This window comes from Pogona vitticeps, chromosome 1 (genome assembly GCF_051106095.1).
Source record: "Pogona vitticeps strain Pit_001003342236 chromosome 1, PviZW2.1, whole genome shotgun sequence".
In the NCBI taxonomy this organism is placed as follows: Eukaryota; Metazoa; Chordata; class Lepidosauria; order Squamata; family Agamidae; genus Pogona; species Pogona vitticeps.
This window is the reverse complement of record NC_135783.1, coordinates 114,013,492-114,038,299: the sequence shown is the minus strand read 5'-3', so window position 1 is coordinate 114,038,299 and position 24,808 is coordinate 114,013,492. Positions and strand designations below refer to the sequence as shown.

The 24,808-nt window shown below is 40.7% G+C and overlaps 1 protein-coding gene across 9 annotated transcripts in view; it reads right to left on the bottom strand.

The window, feature by feature from the left end:
- FILIP1 (filamin A interacting protein 1) overlaps window positions 1-20,910 on the bottom strand; it is a 99,103-nt gene extending 78,193 nt beyond the window's left edge. For 3 of the 9 annotated variants that reach the window (XM_078385700.1, XM_078385706.1, XM_072999577.2), the window contains exons 1-3: window positions 20,352-20,882; window positions 13,647-15,011; window positions 12,149-12,262 (exon numbers count right to left, since the gene is read on the bottom strand). In XM_078385700.1, the coding sequence (XP_078241826.1) occupies window positions 12,149-12,262; window positions 13,647-13,814 (282 nt within the window). In that variant the 5' untranslated portion in view covers window positions 13,815-15,011; window positions 20,352-20,882. Of the gene's footprint in view, window positions 1-12,148; window positions 12,263-13,646; window positions 15,012-20,351 lie in introns of all 9 variants that reach the window. The other 6 variants (XM_020785811.3, XM_072999570.2, XM_078385715.1 and 3 more) reach the window with 2 other exon arrangements.
- Between the last annotated feature and the right edge of the window lie 3,898 nt (window positions 20,911-24,808).

Genomic DNA, 24,808 nt, shown 5'->3' with positions numbered 1-24,808 from the left:
TGTGTACATGGATAGAAAGAGACTAGAGATGTGCACTGACCACATCTAATGCACTAGCTCCAAATCATTCCAATATTTCTCCTCAGTACTTCCACTGCTGCTTTGTACTGGACAGTCCTCCTGATGGCTGTTCTCTGTCTACCACCTTCAGTGAATTTCCTCTCTGCATGGGTTATAAAGCAGTTGTATCACATTAGCAGGGGCTGTTTTGTTGCTGTGCACAAACCTGAACTTCATCCAAAGTGCCTCCTATCTTGCCACTGGGCAAGATGGCATCACTGAGAATCCATCCAGACAGGTTATGTGGCTTGACTTGGTGTGGTTTGGAAGCATAGTCCAATTACCCCAATAATTCCAGATCAACTCTTTCTTCCACCTCTCCCCTCCTTACCTCTCATGTCCTCCACATTATCCACTCTGTCTCCATACCTTGTCTCTTTCTAGCATGCCCAGTTGATCATGAGATATGCATTTTTTTTTACTGTTTTCCTCCACCTTCCATCAGTTCCATGGTCCTTTGCTAGCTTTTATCAGCTCTCATGGCTTCTCCATTGATAATTATCAGGAAGGCAGCCACGTGACTTCCTGCTTCCACCTGATGGGCAGGCTTTTGCTAGTCACCCCACAGCTATGCCTGGTTTTCCTTTGGGTGACTAAAAAAATAACCCTGCCAGTCAGCTGTAGATTGGGACCAGGCGTGAAGTGGAAAACTACTGAGACTGCATGGAAAGGGTTATGAAATGAAAGACTTCAAAGTGTGGAGCAGTTTAACAGAGGACCATCATCACCATCCTGTGACCACATGACAGAATGCATAGACCATGAAGGAAAGCAGAGGGAGGTAGAGGTAAGATACTCCCATAGCTGAGATCATACTTTGTGTTAGGGAATTTCCAATTACGCATACTGCCTAAGAACCAGGATTTTTCAGAACAAAGAAACAAATGGGGCCAAAACATCTGGAACACCAAGGCTGGAATAAAAAGTTCTCAACTAAGGAAATTAACCCTAAATAACACTGAAGTAAAATGGAAGTGGGAGGGATCCATTTGAGTCTGCAATAATATCATGTAGGTTCATTAAGCTAATCTGAATCAATTAGCAATGGAAGCATCTCTTCAGCAGGAACAAGCCTTCAGCTTCCTCTTTCTTGCCTCTACTCTCATACTTGTGTCATAACTCAAAGCCTGCCATTGAGACAGGTTGCAAAATGTGAAAATCTCTCTTGCATGGTTCACTCTGAGGAACTTAAGCAAATCCCTATTGGGCTTTTTGTTTTGGCAAACGGCAGAATTTTGGTTAATGGACCAGCAACTAAGTGTGACAGCAAAATTATCATTTGGTGAATGGAACTGTTGTTCATGGAAAAGGCTGGCTAATGAAGTTAAAAAGCCACAGAAACTCTCGCTCCCTATGACTAGTAACCTGTAGGAAGCTCCTAGCCACCTGTAAAATAATATATGAATTGATTTGAGGAGATGCCTATGTGTGCTTTACCACTAGTGGATAAACTCCCAGCATCCTTATTTCTGGCCCATACCTAAAAGAGTTTTTGAATAGGAAACAGCAATAAACAGCAGAGTCTTCAAGCTCATCCTGGAAGGGTGCTGGTGGAGAGAGTGACACGAACGGTCTGTGGAATTTCCATCTGGCCTAGCTCCACCCACCCACCATCTTTGAAGCAGGCTGAGCAACACGATTTGCAAGTAAATGAACAAGACATGGCTATCTTTATTTGGCCAAATGAGAGATGAAGAAAGGACTGAGAGAAAAAAATCCATATGAGAGCAGGAAGGAAGACCACCATTAAGGAGATGTGTGGCTGCCAATGAAAAAAAGTGCAGATTAATTGCAGAGAGGCCTGTGTTAGCTTTGTACAGAACAGTGACTTACTTAGTTTTATATCCAATATATATTTATATCTGTGTGAAGTTTCATTTATTGGTATAGAGTACTATTCAGTTCACAACAAACAAAATTTAAAAAATCATCTTAGTTGACATTGTTGGGTTATTTCCTGTTTTCTAACTTGAGGGCTAAAAAAAAAAAAAATAAGGTGGTCGGCCTTCAGTACTCTGCACCTTTACCAGGGTGTGTGGGTGATGCCATTTGCAACTCTGCCTCAGGCACTGAATGTCTTGGGTCTGTCACATCTTGACCTATCTCACAAGCTTAGTGTGAGGATAGAGAAAGGACAGGAGAGTTATTTATGCTACCCTGTACTTATTGCAGGATAGGAGGGATATAAATATAACAAATGGATGGACATCTTTAAAGGATCACTTCAGAGTACAGTGGAACCTCTACTTAAGAACTTAATCCGTTTTGGAATGGTGTTCTTAAGTTGAAACGTTCTTAAGTTGAAGCAAAATTTCCCATAGGAATGGACTGAAAACCAATTAATCCGTTCTGGCTGTTTTTTTGTTATGTAGAGGTGCGTTCGTACATTGAAGCATTAGTTCCCATAGGAACTAATGCAAAGCTGGTTAATACGTACTCTACCACTAGGGGGAGAATTTTTTTTAACCTAAGATGACCTAAGGTTAAAAAAAGAGCAGGAAAGGTTTTTTTTCCTGTTCTTATCTTGGATTTCTGTTCTCAAGTAGAAGCAAAATTTAGCAAATGGAGCTGTTCTTAAGTTGGATTGTTCTTAAGTAGGGACGTTCTTAAGTAGAGACCCCACTGTAGGAGATTTATTTAGCATATTTTCAGAAGCAGTGCTCTCTTAAGTAGTGAAAGATATCTGCTTCTCCTAGTTTTGTGTTTTTCATCAGCTGAGATCTTGGTTCCGGCATGCTTTGTTTCATTATTAGTCAGTGGAAGGTAAACACAGGATCATATTGTAAGGAACTGGCTGCTGAGGAACATATATTTGAAAAAATCCCACCACCTTCTCTAATTGCATGCAAAGCATACCATCTAGTTTGACCCCTAGACGGAAGCACATAGATGACAATGATCTCCTAGATCAGTGGTGGGTGCCTTCCCAGGATTACAGTACTGCAGTATTAGACTCCCATGATGGCAGAACACAGCTGAATTCCATCAGCTGCACAAGATGCCATTGAAATTTTGTGACCGCTGCTGAGTTCATTACAGCCAATGTTTGGTGTTAACTTTTGTTATTGACTACAGCAGCTTTGCATGGCTACCATGATGGCAGGGACATTCTGCAGTTCAAAAAGGGAATATTTCCAGCCTGTACTGCAAAGCCTTTCATGGTTCTAGATAAAGTTCCATTCTCACGATAAGAAACATGATTCATGTGTCATGTGGAGGAATATTATGTCAGGAACTGAATATTTATAATCAAAGCAGAGGCTTAGAAGGAAAGTTTACATTGTGGCTCACTGAAATGAATCTGTCAGCTGTAGCTGTCAGCGGAAATGTTAAAGCAACAGCAGCTGCTTCATACCACCAGTAGGGGAACAGAATAGTTCCAAAATAGATCGGCGAGATAGACGGTGTTTACATCGAATGAACTCCACCAAGAATGGAGGCCTATTGGTTTCACCTAGATGACGATTCTGCTACAATCAAAATGCTGCGCAGAATGACCCAAGTGGCTGCTATTCTTAAAAGAGAAGTCAACCTGGAGCATAACTTTAAAAAAAGTTGAAAACTGATTTGTATAATTATGATTGGAACTGAGGCATGTTTATGTGGAAGTAATTCCCACAGAAAGAAAAGGAACTACCCCCCCCCCATATTCTGTACCGATTACACAAAGTAAGAAATCACAGTATGAGAAAGCAAATACAGCAGATTTTTTTTAAAAAAAAACACTAGCTGGGATCTAGAGATGCCTTGTGTGAAGGAAAAACTCTTCCACTTGTACAGAGCATCCAGAATTTGTACTCTGATAATGGATCTGCATTTTGTGAAAACTCTACTCCTATCAAGGGGACAAGTAGTATGCAGTGAGGATATAGGTCAAAAGCTCAGTGGGGGAGGTAAGATATGCAAAACACCCCTTGGAGGTGTAGCTTGTTGTTCTTTTAACAAATCCTTTTGAGAGAGACTTTCTTTGTGCAGTTTCTCCATGTCTTGGTCTCTACAGCAACATCTTACAGTCTTGGACCCTGGATGTTGTTTGGCTGCAACTTCCATCATTTGTGACAACTGAACATGTTGGTTGGAATCATGGAGGTTGTAGTCGAAAAAGGCAGAGCAAATTTGTTCCAAAGCCTTGATTTGAGAGAGAGAGAGAGAGAGAGAGAGAGAGGGAGAGAGGGAGAGAGGGAGAGAACGAGAACGAGAACAGATTCCCTAAAGGGCCTGTAAGCCACATGATTCTAGACTCTTGCTTGAAATAAACAATATGTACCTAAACATTTTGTTGCTAGGCTTAGCACTCATGGCTAAGCACGGCACTCTAACCCTTCCAACAGGACTTGTGTAAATAGTTTAAATCAACAGTTATAAAGAAGGTAACAAGAATACCAGATGAGCTATCTTGCCAGGTATGCAAAAGGGCTTAAGAACCAAAGGACTTTGAACAGAGATAGGAATGATTGTTGGGGGAGGTTGAAGTGATGGAAAGATGTTTATTATCACAGTAACTGGTTTCATTGCCTTAAACATTCATGTTGCTGTAGCAAAACTGCACCATCACCCTCAACTCGGCATCACTTCTTCCCTTGGGCCAGCCTGCATCTTGCTCATTTATTGGAACTGGGGCTATTAGATGGTTACTGCTGTTGAGATGCATTAGAATGGAAGTGCAGACGATTATGTGACTAAAACAAAAACAAAAGAAAACTACTTAGCTCTGTTGGTTCTCTTCTGATTCATTTATGTGTGGGAACGGACTCATTTTCACAAAGATCTCATCGAGTTGGCAGCAAATTAGAAGGGTGACGTCAGTCAGTCGGTCTACTGCCTACAGTCAAATACTTGTTTGTTTTACATATCTCTCTTTTTTAGAGAAAAGGAAAAGAACACCCTAATATGTCTGATAAACTGTAATGGGAACTACTGTAGAAGGAAGGCCAAGCCGACACCAGGCACAAACAACAAGGCTTGACAAAAAAGGATGCAATAGATAATGGCTTAATTGGGAGCTAATAGTTACTCTTGTGAGCCTTTGAAGGTCTTTGCTTATTATAAAGCAAATCTCCTCTTATTTACTTACAAAACTGTTTTCTTTTTCATGTACCACAAGAAAGTAGGTCTAATGGGCCCTGAAATATTTGGTGCTTGTGAGTTTTAAAGATTGCACACATGTTTCTGGGAAATAAAAATGCTGTGTCCTTTTAGAATGTTTTTTATCTCTCTCTAGGAAAGTTTTTTTTAAAAAAAGAACTGAATAATTTCTATTCACAATGAGAGAATTTACTTCAAAAGGAAAAGCCATGAAGCAATCCTTTCTAGTGGTTTCTCTCACCTTTGCTGACATTTGAGTCCTATTCAGCCCTGTGTCAGGTCATTTTCACAAACCAGTGCTTACATTGTTTTTTTCTGTATTTCATGTCTTTGTAATCTTTGAATTTAAAGCTTACATTAGGTAGCATAATGATTTTATTAAAGATGTTTCTCTTTCACTTTTCTCATTTAAAATCTCTCATAAGTGGTGGACTGGAGAACAAAAAAGGCTTTGCCTGCTGCCATCCACACAACCTGGCCACAGTGTTCAACCACTGGACAATTTTTTCGCATCGTTACTAGGTCATGTGACATCGCTGAATCAATTTTCAGATAGCACTGGCGCACAGGAGGAAAATTATTCATATTCAATCCAACTGGCTCCACCATGGGGAAATCAGATTACCACTCAGCCACATGGCCAGGCATAGTGTGCACAGTAATATTACAGCATGCAAAGGGCTGCATTTTGATTGTGTCCACTGAAAATTCATGCAAAGTGTCTTTCTTTTGGGATGTCAGGAGTACACAGAGCTTGGAAAAGGTTGGTTTGCCTCTTTGTTTAGATTACAACTCACAGAATCTTCCAATTAGAGGATTTTTGAAGGCCCACACCTCAGAGCAAATTTTTTTTCTAAGATTTCAGCAAACTTTTTCTAACTATTTGAATAATGCTACAGATTACTTCTACCATACATTTACTATGTGTGAGCTTTATGCATCCCTCATCCACATTGAGGCTCATATTCTAATTCATAGTCCCATTTGTCATCTTGGAAAATCTGTTTTTGCCCCAGGCTAGAAATGTCATACTGGCTAAACAGCCATGTAGCCAATATTTTCTTAGCCTTGTCAGGGAGGGAGAAAATGCACAGGGATAAAACATCGAAAAATGGTCTTATAATGGCAGCGGTCTTGCCTGAAATGTTATTATAGCCCCTCAGTGAGGGTCTATTGGTGATGATGTACGCAGGGAGGACATCACACAAGGGGATGATGCACATTCACAGCATGCCTTTTACAAGACACTACATACAACACTCGTCACAACACTCAGTGTGACCCCCACTAATGCAAGCCTCATGCATAAGTTGGAATTCAAATCCACTTATGATGTTCCCAAGCACCTTTCTGGAGCACAACACAGAAAGGGGGTGATGGATAAGAGGGCCATCCTGGGTAGAAAACCTGTAGCATGACCCACTCAAGGAGGGGAAGGTTCTGTTCACAAGCATCCAAGAAGTGACTATATACAACATAGGGAGCCATGTATATGCTGCCAGCAGCAGCCTGGAGTTGATAAATAGCAGAAAGACATTTGGAGCCTGGGAGAGTGAAGAGAGAAAATGTTTCCACTCACAGTTGATGTTTCTTTCACTCCCCCACCAGTCATTGTCACAAGGATTAGAGGAGCTTCCCAGTCTTGAATGCATGGAGCCAGTGCCATGTAGAAATTCCTTTCAGCCACTCATTGACAAGATCAGGCAGGAATCAGGCACACTATGAGGAATTTGGCTTCCCCACCTCCACTCCACTCACCCAGTCTCAAGACTGAGTTTGGTATAAGGCTGCTACGTCTCAAGGCACCAGTGGAGTCTCAGTGAACTGTTCCATATCTCCAAGCAGGGAAGATAGGCCTGAGATTTATTTTTGTTGTTGTTGTTTAGTTGTTAAGTCGTGTCTGACTCTTTGTGACCCCATGGACCAGAGCACGCCAGGCCCACCTGTCTTCCACTGCCTCCCGGAGTTTGGTCAAATTCATGTTAGTAGATTATCTTAGGCAAGATAAATTTCAGGCATCAGAGAAGGAGAAAGTTTGATTTATTGTTATTTTTAAGCATCAGCTTTAAAGCCCAGGCACCCATCTCTAGCAATTCCTAAAGAGAACAACAAAACCAATTCCACGTGCCCACCTTATTCACCTAGAAAGTTTGACTTGTATATGCTTCGGGACTTTGTGTATAAGACGCCCCCATGTATAAGACACCCCCCACTTTTCTAACCCAAAATTAAGAAATCTAAGTGGGGCTTAGCAAGTGTAGTGGGAAAGGGATCAAAGCACTGCAGGATCGCTTTGATCCCTGCTTTCTCCCTTTGTGCTAAGCCCCACAGGGAGAGGGATCAAAACAATCCCACAACTGCATGATCATTTTGATCCCTTTCCCCCTTATACAGCCACGGGATTGCTTTGATTCTTTCCCCCCTCCTTTTGTTAAGCCACATGGGACTGAGCAGTGTTTTGATCCCTGCTTTCCTTTTGCTAAGGATTAGCAAGTGAAGGGGAAAGCAGGGATCAAAGCCCTGCAGGAACAATTTGATCCCTGCTTTCCCCTCCACTTGTTTTTGTACTCTCCTCAGCTTACTTCCATGTATAAGACGATCCTCAATTTTTAGTCTAAAATTTTTAGACAAAAGTATAGTCTTATACACTGAAAAATACAGTAATTCAAGTATAGGATTGCTCTATAGCTCCTAAATCAACCATGAGTATTACATGACTATAACATTAAAAATGTTAAGAGAACAAGCTGGTCATCACAAACACTCTTTTCCAACAACACAAGAGGTGACTCTACACATGGAAATCACCAGATGGGCAATACCGAATTCAGATTGATTATATTCTCTGCAGCCAAAGATGGAAAAGCTCAATACAGTCAGGAAAAAAACAAAACAAAAAACCTGGAGCTGATTGTGGCTCTGATCATCAGCTTCTCATAGCAAAATTCAAGCTTAAACTGAAGAGAGTAGAAAAAAACACTGGGCTAGTCAGATATAATCTAAACCAAATCCCTTATGAATACACAGTGGAAGTAATTTAACGGACTAGATTTGGTGGACAGAGTGCCTGAAGAACTTTGGATGGTGGCTCATAATATTGTACAGGAGGCAGCAACCAAAACCATCCCAAAGAAAAGGAAATGCAAGAGAGCAAAGTGGTTGTCCAATGAAGCATCACAAATAGTACAGAAGAGAACGGAAACAAAATGCAAGGGAGATAGGGAAAGTTACAGAAAACTGAATGCAGACTTCCAAAGAACAGCAAGGAGAGACAAGAGGGCCTTCTTAAATGAACAATGCAAAGAAATAGAGGAAAATAACAGAAAAGGAAAAACCAGAGATCTGTTCAGGAAAATCGGAGATATTAAAGGAACATTTTGTGCAAAGATGAACATGATAAAGGACAAAAATGGTAGAGACCTCACAGAAGCAGAAGACATCAAGAAGAGGTGGCAAGAATACACAGAGGAACTATACCAGAAAGATTTGGATATCCCAGACAACCCAGATAGTGTGGTTGCTGACCTAGAGCCAGACATCCTGGAGAGTGAAGTCAAGTGGGCCTAAGAAAGCTTGTCTAACAACAAGGCCAGTGGACATGATGGCATCCCAGTGGAACTATTTAAAATCTTAAAAGATGATGCTGTTAAAGTTCTACATTCAATATGCCAGCAAGTTTGGAAAACTCAACAGTGGGCAGAGGACTGGAAACAATCAGTCTACATCCCAATCCAAAAGAAGGGCAGTGCCAAAGAGTGCTCCAGCTACCGTACAATTGCACTCATTTCCCACGCTAGCAAGGTTATGCTCAAAATGCTCCAAGGTAGGCTTCAGCAGTATGTGGACCGAGAACTCTCAGAAGTACAAGCTGGTTTTCGAAGGGGCAGAGGAACTAGGGACCAAATTGCTAATATGCGCTGGATTATGGAGAAAGCCAAAGAGTTCCAGAAAAACATCTACTTCTGCTTCATTGATTATGCAAAAGCCTTTGACTGTGTGGACCACAGCAAACTATGGCAAGTCCTTAAAGAAATGGGACTGCCTGATCACTTTATCTACCTCCTGAGAAATCTATATGTGGGACAGGAAGCAACAGTTAGAACTGGATATGGAAACACTGATTGGTTCAAAATTGGGAAAGGACTATGACAAGGCTGTATACTGTCCCCCAGCATATTTAACTTATATGCAGAATACATCATGCGAAAGGCCGGACTGGAGGAATCCCAAGCCAGAATTAAAATTGCCGGAAGAAATATCAACAATCTCCGATATGCAGATGATACCACTCTGATGGCAGAAAGTGAGGAGGAATTAAAGAGCCTCGTAATGAGGGTGAAAGAGGAGAGTGCAAAAAATGGTCTGAAGCTCAACATCAAAAAAAAAAAAAAAAAAAAAAACAACCTAAGATCATGGCCATTGGTTCCATCACCTCCTGGCAAATAGAAGGGGAAGATATGGAGGCAGTGACAGATTTGACTTTCTTGGGCTCCATGATCACTGCAGATGGTGACAGCAGCCCTGAAATTAAAAGACGCCTCCTTCTTGGGAGGAAAACGATGACAAACCTTGATTGCATCTTTAAAAGGAGAGACCTCACCTTGCTGACAAAAGTGCACATAGTCAAAGCTATGGTTTTCCCTGTAGTGATGTACGGAAGTGAGAGCTGGACCATAAAGAAAGCTGACCACCAAAGAATTGATGCCTTTGAACTGTGGTGCTGGAGGAGGCTCTTGAGAGTCTTCTGGACTGCAAGAGAACAAACCTATCCATCCTAAAGGAAATCAACCCTGAATGCTCACTGGAAGGACAGATCCTGAAGCTGAGGCTCCAGTACTTTGGCCATCTCATGTGAAGAGAAGACTCCCTGGAAAAGACCTTGATGCTGGGAAATTGTGAAGCAAGAGGAGAAGGGGACGACAGAGGAGGAGATGGTCGGACAGTGTCATTAAAGCAACCAACATGAATTTGACCAAACTCTGGGAGGCAGTGGAAGACAGGAGGGCCTGGCGTGCTTTGGTCCATGGGGTCACAAAGAGTCGGACACGACTAAACGACTAAACAACAACATTTTAAAAATTGTTGTTTGTTTCTCATAGAAAGCAGAACCCTCTTGGTAGCAGTCAGGATATCAGTGGTAATGTGGCAGAGGAACATTTGTCTGCTATCACAGTCTGTCAGTCTCATGACAGAGGAGTCTGAGAACAGGCAGATATTCTGTGTAAGAGTACCAGTTACATACTATGTTTTCACAAATAAGCACCCTGCTGAAATAGCTTAATAAATATAAAGACTAGACAAACACTGACAAAAGTAAACAACCGTATCCTTCAATAACCAGAATTTCAAGAATACTTGAGTGATAGCAAAACAAACCAATAACTATTTCTACATTGTTTTAGTCTTTACATTTCCATAAGATAGCTTTAAAAACAAAATAAAGATACTTTATGTTTAACTCCAGTACTGCCCCCTGAACAACACTAGATGTTCGATAAATCTGCAAACCTCGAAGGGAAACACATGCAATTCCTATACACAGAATTCCTTTCCATTCACACACCCCTACATTCTGGCCCATTTGTATGTTAACCTCACAGTAAGGCTGGCCATTTAAGGCGAAACATTCATGCTTCAGATTATCTCTCTGTATTTGTCTGCTCACACCTCCCCCAGTCTCTGAACAATATGCACTGTCATGCCAGAAAGCTAATTTTTCTCTAGAAACACTCACATACCGATTCAAATTCTGGCTATCAGTCATAAATCTACAGAAGAAAAATGACTTCCACTGGGACAAACTGTTTTCTCCTCCTTCCCCACCACCAGCTATAGATATATCGCAGATAGTCATTTCCTGTCAAATTATAAAAGCAGGTCAACAAAGCTCAATCTGTGTTTTCAATAATCAATGTGACATGATTTCATGTTCATTCAAAAGTGAACTGTTTGGCCAAAAACAAACAAACAAACAAATCTTTTGCAATAGACAAATCTAATAAATTACATAGATATTGAGTGGACCATAATCATAAGCTTTATACCATTGATACATTTGTTAGTCTTTAAAGTTGGGACGTGGTGGCGCTGCGGATTAAACCGCAGAAGCCTCTGTGCTGTAAGGTCTGTAGATCTTCAGCAGTAAGATCAAATCCACACAACGGAGTGAGCTCCCGTCGCTTGTCCCAGCTCCCGCCAACCTAGAGGTTCGAAAGCATGCAAATACAAGTAGATAAATAGGGACCACCTCGGTGGGAAGGTAACAGCGTTCCGTGTCTAAGTCGCACTGGCCATGTGATCACAGAAGATTGTCTTCAGACAAACGCTGGCTCTATGACTTGGAAACGGGGATGAGTACCGCCCCCTAGAGTCGAACATGACTGGACAAAAATTGTCAAAGGGAACCTTTACCTTTACCTAAAGCTGGCTAGATAGCTCAGTCAGTTAGGTTTTCCTTTTGAAGTCCGACACACAGTACAGTGGTGCCTCGCTTAACAACGTTAATTCGTTCCAGTGAAATCGCTGTAGAGCAAAAACGTCGTAAAGCGAAATAAAAAAGCTCATTGAAACGCATTGAAACCCCCTCAATGCATTCCAATGGGCTGAAAACTCACCATCCAGCGAAGATCCTCCATAGGGGCGGCCATTTTCAGTGCCTGGAAAGCGAGGAATCCATCCAAAAACACAGCGGGGAGCCATTTTGAAACCCGACAATCAGCTGTTTTTGATCGTTGTAAAATGAAAATCGGTTCCCGAAGCAGGGAACCAATCATCGTTAAATGAAAAAAAAACAATTTAAAACATCGTTTTGCGATCACAAAAGCGATCGCAAAAACCTAATCGTCAAGCGATTTTGTCATAGAGCTGGGCAATCGTTAAGCGAGGCACCACTGTACTTCTGCATCATATTTTCATGAAAGTTTTCAACTAATTTCCAGTTTGCCTTTAAATTTTTGAATGACAACTTAAAGAAAACATGTTCTAGTTTTCTAAGTCTACCTACCTCTATTGAACTCTGTCCAACTGTTTCTTCCATCCATTTGCCTGTCCCATGTTTTGTTGGGAGCTCATGAGGCTTCTTGTGCGAAGCTTGAGTATCTTCTGCATCAGGGTAATACTATGAATGCCAAAGAAAGTTCTAAGGGTCAGACTGTGCCTGTCTGTCTGTGTCTCTGCCAATTTATTTGTCAGGAAATACATTCTGAAGTGTCTTGCGAATACGCCAACAAAGGAAACTATCTCCCTAGTTTGAAGGCAAAACAGATCCATGGGGAATATATTATTTATGGGTTATTAATCTCTATCCACTACATCATACTGGAAATCACTGGACTTATAGAATAGCTTTTACTATTAAAAGGAGAACAGAGTACCAAGACAGAAACAGGAGAGGCAGGGTAGGTAGAAAAAAGCATACCTTGACCTAATTTTCAAAGAGGTGGTTGTGATAGTGTGTTTTGGCTTAACAAGAGAAGCAAAAAAGTTTTGTAGCATCTATCGATCGATCGATCAATCGATCGATCTATCGATCAATCGATCAATCAATCAATCAATCTGCTTAATTCTTTTGTAATATTACAATAATGTATTGTTTTAGCTTTTAATATTGTTTCTTTTAATAAACCACTATTTTAATACTGTAAGCCACTCTTCTTTTTAAAGTATCTCTTTTAAGATATGAGTGGCAAACAAACAAACAAATATATACATATATACATACTTGTAGCACCCCCCACAGACAATTTATCCAAGCTTTGAAGATGTCCCACTCTCTCACTTTCATAGCTACAAGGCAGCCGATTGTATGAGAGTTTTCTATGGGGTAGAGGCCGAGCAGCCACAGCAGCTGTGAATCCTCTGATCTAGTCAGACTCTTGCTGCAATGAAGATACCCAATTTCTTTTGTAAACATTTTCATAAACTCATTCATCCTTTTCCCTCTGCCAACTGCTGGATAGCTCTGTGTTTTAGGTAGAGGTTGAGCATTCGATTCCCTAACGTGCCTCATTGACAGGGGCTGGACTCAGTGATCCATAGGGTTTCTTCTAGCTTTGCAGTTCTCAGATTATTACTATTCTAAGTGCTTTTGTGTTGATTTTCTTTTCCCCAGTTGTTTGCCACATTATCTAGTTGATAAACTCCACTGTCGAAGGAGCTATTGTACAGGAAACCTATTTTTAGATTTCCCCCAGCCCCCGCAACAGAACAGTTCATAACTCTAAAAATATAAACAATAACATCCTGGGAGAGACACACCTAAAATATTTGAAACATAGTAATGGAATTTTTCCTCATCATCTCTCAGAAAGGACTGACTTATATGGGAAAATGGAATACAACTACTGTATGGTCATGCTATGTCAACTTCCCACATGCTTCTGGCTATCTCAGACTACAAAATTCATTACCTCTGCCTAGGATAATGGAAGTTGTAGGCTGACATATCTGCATGTAGTGGGGAAACCAGAGCTGCAAACATGAAGATAAATACACCAACTCACCCTGATGCTCCCAAGTGTCTTTACTATAACCCCCATCATTCTAATCCAGCATGATGAGGGTTGAAGCCTGACATATCTTGAAAGCCCCAGTTTTGGGAAAGATATTGTAACTGCAACATCAACAGCAAGTGACAAACTCTTTAACAACTTCATGTTGGTTTGGTACATATCGCAATACACAGAAGAATTAGCAAGTCTCTGTTTATCATGCTTTCCAAAGTATCAAATAGTGGCTGTACATAATCCCTATTCTTGAACTCTGTAGTCCCAGTTCTTGATCCCCTGTTTCTGGCCCCTAGTCTGTAGGTTTTCTTATTCTTTATTTCACAGGAATTTGTGTAAAACAGTCACAAATCATTATGTGACTCACATACAAGCAATCCAAATTAAGTGTGTTCAGGGGACTCGTGTGAATTTATACTCTGGTGGATCTCAGGGAGTTTACTCTAATATACTTAGCTGATGGCAAACCATTTGCAGTTTGATTAGTTCTTGCAGAACTTTCCCACATTTCCCCAATAAATACAGAAACTGAATTTTCCCTTAAGAAATTGCGTTTTACAGTATACTGAGAATTTGCAACAAGGAAGTAGATGAAGCAGCAGGAAATGAGAAATCTGAGGTCCCCTGTGTACCCTAATGACTAATTACATTTTTAAAAAAGAAAACCTTAGCAATGTGTATTTTGTAGCACATTAAATGGATGAATGAAACTAAGATACAACTGCAACGATAAAGCAAAATCATCTCTTTTGTTCCTGTGTTGTTACAAGGAAGTAAATAAGTCCCACACTGTACAGAGTGATTGATTTAAGCAATATATCTGAGTCCAGCAGAACTTGTAATACAATTTCAACTATGCCTACTTAGCGGGTAAGTCCCAGTATGTCCATTACCTACACACCTACGGGGCATGGCCATGCAGTTGACCACATGGGAATTATATTGGTGTGCGTTAGGTTTCCCCTACCGTGAAGGAACACAAGAACCTGCTAGAGCAAAGAAGGCAGCTGATCAGTGCTTTTTCTGCTGGAATTAGCTACAGAATGTAACCAAATGAAGCTTAGGAGGTGAAAACATGGCTTTAGTAAGCAGAGGGTGTCAGATAAGGATGGGCCTTTCACATTTGAATACAAATAGTTCCAGCCCCCTCTTGTGTTTGAGGAGCAGCGGGTGGGACTCTTTTGTTTGCATCTGTGGGGCAGCAGCAGAGCGGAGTTTGTGACTGTGATTATGCACCACTGAGCTGTCTGGGTGGTTATTGCTGGTTGTACTGTTACTTGCACTTAGAGTAGACTGATTCTCTGTTGATTTGCCTCTGCTTTTTGGAGTGGTTTTAAAGGATTCCTTAGAGCTTTTGGATTTCTAGAAAACATGAATAAGGAAAATGCAAAACAAAAATTACATGAAAGAAGCTTTCTCTTTTGTGTAATCCTAAATAACTGTTACACACACCAAAAATATATATATATAAATGAAATAGGCACCCCTGGAAAAAAAAAACTAAAATTTGCTGAATAATAACATTTTCACTATGCACATCCCTAGTGCCAGATGCAATGAGAGATGGGGAAATGAGATGAAAGCAGAGGATCTCCAGAAGAGGCATCAGGGCGTTCTGGATCACAAAGAACACAGTTCATTAGTTTCATCCTTTGGTAAAGAAAGGACCCAAAGCTTCTTTACATTGTTTAGATAGCAGCAATGACTGAAAATATTCTGGATAATTAACAGAATATTGGCGGGCTTCAATGCCCCAAGGCAGTGTGTTTTAGTGCTTACACTGGGGAGGCAGTCATTTGTATGCAAGTACAGATACTTCCTTTGGATGGTCAGGGACAGAGAAGTTCCTGACTGGACTTTTGGCATACAGTATGTCTTATCTAAGCCAAGATGACTGATATACAGGTGGCTGAATGAGCTCCGGCATAGTAGCCTCCCTAAAGTTACCTCATGATGGTGATAATGCAAAAAGGCAAAGTGGCACCCACCCCATTCTTTTTAACTTAACTGACATACTTCCCCTTGTGATATCATGCCATGATGAATTTCCTTTTATTTGCTTTGGGATTGTTTTAAACTGAGCACCCCGCCATGAACAAATCTGGGAGGTTAATATACTAGTCACTGAAACATGGGCTACAGAGGCCAGAGATAATATTGGTGGAGTGGTAAGCTGTCCTGACATTATCTGGGGGAAAATCTGGTAAAAAAATAACAAGAACTCAGAGGCACTATAATTGAATCCATTGCTCAGGATGATGAGTGAGGAATCATATTTGTTAATGCTGACTTATATTGAAACATAAAACAAAACCCAACCTCCCTGCAGGCAGAAAACCAGCACAGAAGGAATCGGTTGGCTAGAATATTTCTTTATGACTTGTAGAAACAGATCTGTTTTTATTAACCTGAAAAGAAGGATGGGAGTAGGCAACGTATGGCCTGCCAGAAATTTTGGATGTCAGCCCCCAGAAGCTCCCGTCTTCATGACCAATACTACAGATTTATGGGAGTTATGGCCCAAAATACTGGGATGGCCAAAGGTTCTGTGTTGTGCTGTAAGAGCTCCTGATTACAAAGTTCCCACATCACATCTGACTATGTCCCAAGAGAGAAAGTGAAACAAAGAGGGGACAGAAAGTCACAAAGACAGATAAAGACTTTGCTTATTCTTTTGGTCTCTGCCACCCATGCTGGTCCTGTGATTCCATTTACTGTAGACTAAGCAGCATTCAATAGGAGAACAGACAATGAAGCATCTCTTAGAGCTTAGAAAAGTCATCCCCCCCCCCCTAATTTGTAATGCCTGTTCCAGAATCCCCCAGGCCAATCCTGCTAGCTGGAGGGTTCAGGACCCTGCAGTCTCAAAAAGGATTTTTTCCAGACTTGGGGCCATGTGGTGGCCCTTCAGATATTGTTCGACTCTGCACCCTATCATCCCTCTACAATGACTATGCTAGAGAGGGCTAATAGGAATTGCAATCCAACAATATCTGGAGGGCCACACTTCCCCTTCCCTGCCTTATGGTTTGCAAGCAGCAGGCAGTGCTACATGAGTGCACGTAAACTGCTTTAAAAACCCTTCTTCTAGAAGCACCATGCGAGATATTCTGCTGAAAAGACAGCTGTGGTCACAGTGACTCAAATAGAAACATTAAAGGTGCTTCATCTTACTGCACAGCAATGGAATTGGAAGTGGTCAAACTGTGGTCAGTTCTGTTCCTCCCAAACAGAGCAACAGCAGTTTTCAATTGCCACGAACGCCACTCCTTACAGGATCGTGCCACTGGTTGCCCTTCTGCTCTGGGAAGAACTATTCTGGGGATTTCCATGAAGGCATCATGATTTAGAGCAAAGGAGAGAGGAAAGAAAAAGAACACAGATGTTTAGGTCTGTATCTTTTCCCTGGACAAAATTCTACATAGTGGATCTAGCTAAGACAAATGATGTTTTCAGCTTAGAAGATGAAGTCTTTGCATTTTTACACATTTGTATTTTTACAGCCCATCCCAAGGGCTCCGTTAACTTGATTTAACTTCTTTTAAAAAACCCAGACAAACATTTACAACCCCTCTGAATCCAGCTGTTGACAAGCGCATTTTACATATTTCACAGATTCCGTCGGAAAATTCAGTGGTTCTTATGTGGGTGCCTGTTCAGAAGGGTGATCTTCGCCTCCAAGACTAATTCCGAGTGGAAAACAAAATGAAACATCAGAGATCAATACATGATAATTAAACTATTTTCTTTATTGCACATATTGATAGATCAGGGTTGATAGATGACTGTGTCTCTTAGTCTTTTTTTAATTCATTACAAAAATATGAAATGAAAGAGTCATCTAGAAAAAATATAAAGATGAAGCCAGCAACAGGACCCTGGAGGGAAAAATCAAGAGGAGACAAAGTCCTCCCACTATCACAGCAGGGTGATGTTACAAATCTAAATTTCTGTCCAGAGGGGAGGCTCATAGAATAATGATTGAACTAATTCATTTTAGTGCCTCATAAAATTCAAGAACAATTTAAACCTTTCTCCATTTTGTACTGTAACTTTTTGATATATTAGGAATACATCTTACCACTTCCTTTTCATAAAATGTTGTGGGACTTCTATTGAGTTTTCACTTGTAATTTCAAGAGACCCCTGCATGATACAATTGACTTCCTACTAGGTAGTGCTGTTTAAGCATTATGTATGTCCAAAAGAGCTGACCATTCTAGTAGATATATGGAAGTTTTGTCCCTACGACTGGAAAACGATTTATTATTTTTGGTGGTTGTAAAAGAACAAAGGGGGGTGGAGAAGAGAAAAAAAAGAGGAAGACAAAGAAGAGATCATATCCTGTCCGTAGTGGTGTGATTGAGGAGGGTAACATGCATTGCACAAAAGTGATGGAGAACTGTGTGTGTCTATTCCGAAACAGTTTAGGGAAGAAAGAAACCCAGAAATACAAATACACGCTACAGCTGATATTAGAGCTTTTAAAAATCCCTCAGTTTATATATTTCTGGAAAAATTGTCTTTGACTCTTTAGAACATGGGCTCATTCTTCATGGACAGTCTCTAGTTGACCATTGGTGGCATGGAAGGCAGCTACCCAGCCTCTGCTACAGAGGCAAAGATCACAGAGTGCACCTATTCATGAGAGTGGGGCTGTTGCTTGCACAAAGGGGTACTGGATTTGGCCATGCAAGCTCCATAAATGTCATTTCTCTTTCTCAGCTGGTTGTGTGAGCAGAACACTCAAACAAGAATCTGCAGTATCGAATTTACTTCTGAGCAAAGATAACAGAATTGCACTGTTACTCACTAAAGTGTAATTCAAATGAGAAGTGATTAGGACTGAAATGCCAGGTGATTGATCAGCTAATTTAGTTATATGTTTATCTGAAACAATGCAATCTTCTCTTCCTAAGACTGCCACAGGAGCGTAAAAATGTTCTGGTCACAACACTGGAGACGATGCCCTGGTAATCAGGTCTGATTCAGAGGCCAGTTCAGAGACTCCAAATAGATCTCGATTCAGGCCAGAGTAATCTGTCACCCAAACAATTTGGCTTGTGCTAGTGATCTTAAGATATTTGTAAGCCTCCTATTCACTTACGCTGGAAAAACAAAAAAAATTACTTGTGTAGATGAAATGTAATGTAGATTCCATAGAGATAGCAAGCTTCAAGAGCTTGTGGACAAGATAAGACAAGAGATTTATACCCCATTTCATTCCATTTGTATTCCAGAAACAAAATGATTTCTAAACTCTCCTCACCTTACTTTGGAACAGAATCTAGCCTTTCCACCTTGATTCAGACTTCACACAAAATGTTCAAATTAGACTAATTGGGTTAGTAATTTGAGATTTGTCCAAATTTGATGAATGGTCCTAATTTCTATAATTCTGAATACCTGCTTAAACAAAAGTATTTTAGCTAAATGTTAAGCTACATTTCTTGTTATCCGAACTTGTATACCTATTTAAAACTCCCACTTTCCCACAAATTAGGAATTACTGTTGCTTTGTATTGTTTTTTGATGGTTAAAGTGCAGGCAGAATTATGTGGCAACATGACCCAAACTATCAGCTTTAAGCTGCCATCCTAAACAGAACGCTTTATGTACACAAAATGTTTGCACTCCACCAAGTAACAACCTTTTCAGAATGATTGACACAATCACACTGCAAGATAAAAATCAAATCATAGGTAATAAACACACTTTTTATGGAGAACTGCCAGTTAAAATCCTACTGAAATGAGAGGGAATTACTTCCAAGTAAAGGTATTTATGATTAAAATATCACTGTCAGACTAACTGTTAAGAGACCTGGGAATCTGACAAGGCAACATTGTGGTCTGACAGTTTGCCATAAAGGTGTATGTATCTTAAAATGTATAGAAGTGGATTCAGTCATTGCTACATCCCAAAATATTATTTTTTATAAGTGTCCAGAGAGCAACCTCATGGATTTTTTCAAATGAAGTAAACATTCAGACTATGATTTAATATGATAGATATGCCTGATACGGCCAGCAGAAGCACTCAGGAGGACACTTGTCAAAAGGGCAGAACAAAATGTACCAAGTGGACCAAGAGCAGGCAGAAAATAGACCGATGAAATCATAAAACAACAGACAGGACCCACACAATTAACTGAGAACATTATAGCATGCCTGTTTCCTCTTGCTTGCCATCATTATTAGGTTTTACAGCTAGAGACAAGGGTTGTTGTCTTCTTTTTAAACAAATTGAACAATGTAATCCGCTACTTGCCTACTCAGAAGTAAGCCCGAATTAATTCAGTGGGAGTTATACCCAGGCAAGGAAGGCAACAGTGAGGAATCTTCTGACACAATGTGTTTTATACATTTAAAGCTGATTCTTTTCTCTCTCTGTGTGTGTACTACCTCCTGTCATCTACCTCACAGCACTTTAGAATTATTAATTTGTTAGTCTGACAGATAGTGTGACAAACCTGGTGTTTTTCCCATACTGATGGAAACCAAAAAAAAAATCCTGTCTGTCTTAAGCGTGTTTTCTTTCCAAATTAAATAGAACATTAAGGACAAAGGGCAAGGACAAAGGTGGGGAGAGGAATGTAGGGAACATTGCTAAACAAAAAGCTACAACAACAGCACAACAACAACAATAATAGGAGTTATCATTTCAGGAAAAAATCCATTGAAGAAGTCAGAATGATCTTACCTGACAGTTGTAAGGAGACAGTTGTAGTGTCCTTTTACAACGAGACTATATTCTTCAAAAGCTTCAGAAATTCAGCTTCCATGATCAAGATTGAGGGTATCCAGGCCCAGAACAAAAGGTGGACAGAAGATTTTCTTTCTCTCTAGATCTATCAGTACCAGTGACTAAAAGTCATGTAGGAAAAAAGGGAAGAGAGCAAAAGAGGAACGTAGTTCCTGTTCAGAGATACACCAGTCAGAAGAAACAGGAGGTACAGAGCAAGCTGTCTTTATGTTTCACCCAGGCTTTTGTTTGACTTTTTTTTCCTTGTTGTCTTGCCACAACTGTTGCGCTGTGGTGCTATGTTTTGGCAGTGAAGTCCTAAGATTGTGTTTTCCCCTCTCTTGGTCTCCTTACATGCTGTTAAGAGCAATGACTTTGTGGAGCTGAGCTCGGCCGCGCTATATTTAACCACTGTTCTCAGCAAGTCAAGCCTGTCAACAGCTGAGAAGTTTGGAGCAGCCTTTGCCCGAGTTCTCAGCTGCTATCAGTGGATACAGAACTGCAGCACTTTGCGGCTGCTTCAGTACAGGCAGCCTCACATTTGGAGGTTGTGTGTGTGTGTATTTTTTTTTAAAGCAAAAGATCTTCCTGTGACTGGAAATATCGAGCATGAACTCTCTCTCTCTCTCTCTCTCTCTCTCTCTCTCTCTCTCTCTGTGTGTGTGTGTGTGTGTGTGTGTGTGTGTGTGTGTGTGTGTACACACACACACAAATCAGAGTCATTTCAGCAAGTCAATGTCATATTTCTTTACCTCAGTCTTTTTTTTGCGGGAGAAACGTATTGATTGGAAAACTGACAGGAAAATTATAATTTCAGAGGCCCACGGTAGCAATTTGGGAAAAAATGTGAGTCAGAAAGAGCCTTTCAAATGTCTTTGCCTATTTTGGAATAAGCCAAATTACTCTGTGCATGGAATGTCAACAGACTTTGCAATAGGCACTTTGGCATTCCAGTGTCCTGTTTACATAATCAGCCATCATGGGATACAAATCAGTGGATGAGCTTCAATCAAGGGTTTGTGTTTACATGTGAAGGGTGAAAAACAGGTCAACATCAGTTCCAGGAGAGAGACCACAGCGACCTGTGCCGTTTCTTGACTTGTCTTTCTTTCTATCAATCTGAACTGTACCAAATTTATTGTCTCTAGTGAGCTGTGTTTAATTTTGCATTCACAAGCACAGTGTTCAGTGAATCAGACAACATCCAAAGAAACAAAACAAGACAACCTGTAGCACCTTAAAGACTAATTATTATATTTTAATGTGAGTTTTCAGTGAATTGCCCAAAATAATCAGCATATGGATTTACTGCCTTGGAATAACTCTGTGGTTAGCTCACTACAGGCAAAGGGACCTCACAATAAATAAATAAGCAGGTAAGATTTTCCTGTGACTGGAGAGTGTGCACAAGTGGGTGTATATATAAAAAAGTGAGGCTGTGGAAGTGAATTGTTATCTTTAGTTTACTTAAAGGCTTTATCTTAAAAAAAAAACACAGAATAACAGAATATTACTCTATCGATAGGTTAATGGAATGGAAGGCCAAGAGCAATCATTTGTAAAATGTGATACCAAAAGAACTTTTCTAAATATTTTGCCTCTTCTGCAACGTGGCAATCTATTTTATATGCAGCATGTTATGTTAGAAAGAGATGGCCATCTAGGACAGAGGTGGTGAAGTGGCCTTGCCGAGAGAGAGAGAGAGAGAGAGAGAGAGAGAGAGGTGTGTGGCAAGTGAGCACCATGTTTCAGAGGAATTGTACTAAACTGTATGTAATAGCTCTTTCCAGATTTCAAAAGGAGGGATGGGGGAAAAGGAGTTGAAATTAATTGTCTTTTCATTGATGTATAAACATGTCCATTCTGTACCACCTGAAATTGGCCATGGAACCAAGTACATCTTGTCTCTCAAATCTGCACATTTTTGGAGCTTCTAAAGCATTTCAGCAGAGAAAAATAAATGCATATGTGTGAAAAATGTGCACAACTGTTTGTTCGTTCGTTCGTTCCACCCATCAGGCCTGAGATCACTCTGGGTAGTGTACAATAGGGATAACAAATACATTTGAAAAAATTAACACAGATAGGCTTCAATCTATGGGGGAATGAATCAAAATGCATACAAAAAAGAGTATGAAAAGTTTGCAAGCAAAGAACACTAAATTCTCATATGGAAAGCGGGGGGGGGGGGAATCTCTCAACCTAATATGGAACTGGAGTTGGATGAGAATTCTAGTGAGATTCTGAAGAATGCCAGAAAAATGAAACTGGCAGCTTTTTGCATCCCAGGTCAGGAGTCCGATTCTCCAGAGAAAAAAGGCATGTGAAGGAAACTATTCCTCTGCACCCTATTTCAGTGCAGAACCTGTCATCCTGCTAGGAATCGGGCAGAAAGGTTCTTGGTGAGAAGCCCCTAAGTAAGACACGCCACCTTTCTAAGTGCTTGGAATTTTCACATGGAAGCAAGTCTACCAGAATTAAAAAAGGTATAGGTTATGGCCACTATCTGTAACTGAATTTCTCATTGGTTTTTGTCTTTGCTTTAATGCAGCCAACGTGTGGTTTGCTAGGTTTCAAGATATTTTCAAAGCAGTGGGGGATGGGGAAAGTGTCTTTTTCAACCTCTCCCCCTTCATCAGGTTTCCAAATTAAATCCAATTCTCCAGTGTTTTCTGCTAGTCCCATAGGAAGATGGGGAGCAATTTTGGTCAGGAATCATTGAATAATGAAGGGGCTTTTATGGGAACCAAGTCCAAACCCCTGCTCAGTGCATGGTAATAGAAAGGGTTAACCACCCTGTTCTTCCCCCTCCTGCCATGCACCACTACTCTAGTCAAATCTGGACAGACACAGAGAGAGAGAGAGTGCAATCAAAATGGTGGAAGATCCAATGATGGATTTTTTCCTTAATATCAATGGTGTCAAAATCACTCAATACCAGTGGAATCAGGACTCTCTTCCCCTACCTATTCCACTGCAGCCATCTGTGGTGCCCAAAATCCACTTCATAGAATTTTATAGCCATCTGAAGTAGCCACAGAGGTCTGAAGGAAAAAATAAGGATTGCTAATTCTGGCGTACGCAATGGGATCCAGCAGAATCCCACTGTTCTATATCAGTCCCATAGAAGAGGACACCACCGGATGGCCCACATTCTTCCAATTGGCCACAGCAACCTATACCAACCTCTTGCCCCTTAGATGTGTTGGACTACAATTTCCACAATCTCAAAACTAGCATAACTGTGGAATTGCAGGAGTTGCCATCTAGCACACCTGGAAAGTACCATGCTGAACATAGATAGCAGGATGCCATTTTTGTTATCATAAGAGGTTAGGAATTGAATGGAGAACCTTTGGGTCTGCATGCATCTGCCCCATGTAGTTATTATTTGGTCCTCACATTTGGCATGTTTTTCTTCAGTTCTGGCTCCTGATACGTCCTGCAATCCCAATTTGCTTTTTCGTTCTAACTCTTGGCTTCACTTCTTGAATCCAATTTTTGGGGACCTGTCCTAGATCCCAGCACATCTCAGGCCACTGCCTCTGGCACATTCCTGACAGCTACCTTGATGGGCCTCTGTTTGTCCACAGCCCATTGTTATGCTCTGTAACTGAGAAGCTCTTTTACTGGAAAGGATTTGGAACAGTCCTTTCTAAATACTGTACACTACATTATTTATGAACTGCGGCCCTTCTTCAAATTATATCCATTCTGATACGGCATTCATCCTACATATCTTGCTGGTTCGAGGAAGAAGTCATCATTTCCATTTGCCAATGAAAAACAAAAAAAGAAGAGCTGCTGCAATTTACAAGTGTTTCTTTGTCCAGTGATGAGGCTGGACAAAAACTGGATAAAAACTAGCAGGGATATAAAAGCTAAAAACCACAACTGACACAATTCTGGAGCAGATACATTGCAGTGTGTGGGCTCCTCAGATTAAATATTTTGTAGACTGAAGGCATAGTCTCAGTTAGGAAGAGTTAAATACAAGTTGAGGAATAAACGATTTTGCCTCTATGTCCTTTGCCTCAGGAGCTATGTTTTTGTGAGACACCTACATCTAGCAATCCCATAGAACAGGACGGGATTAGACATTCAGACTGCTCTGAATATGTTGCATGAAACTCACTCCATTTGAAGGCAGAAGGGAAGGACCCGTGATTTTGCAAATGTTGTTCAACTACAGTTCCCATCTGCCCCAGTAACCAGGGCCAACAGGCAATCCAACAATGTTTGCAGAGCCTCATGCCCTCACTCCTATTTTAGGCAAATGGGAATATCACAAAACAAACACACATTATGTGTAGCTCTACTGTGTAACCATATGAAAAACCAAGATATTTAAGAAGAACATGATGTGAAAATGGCAAATAAAGGATACAATGCGGGTGGTGGGGGAGGAGGAAGAA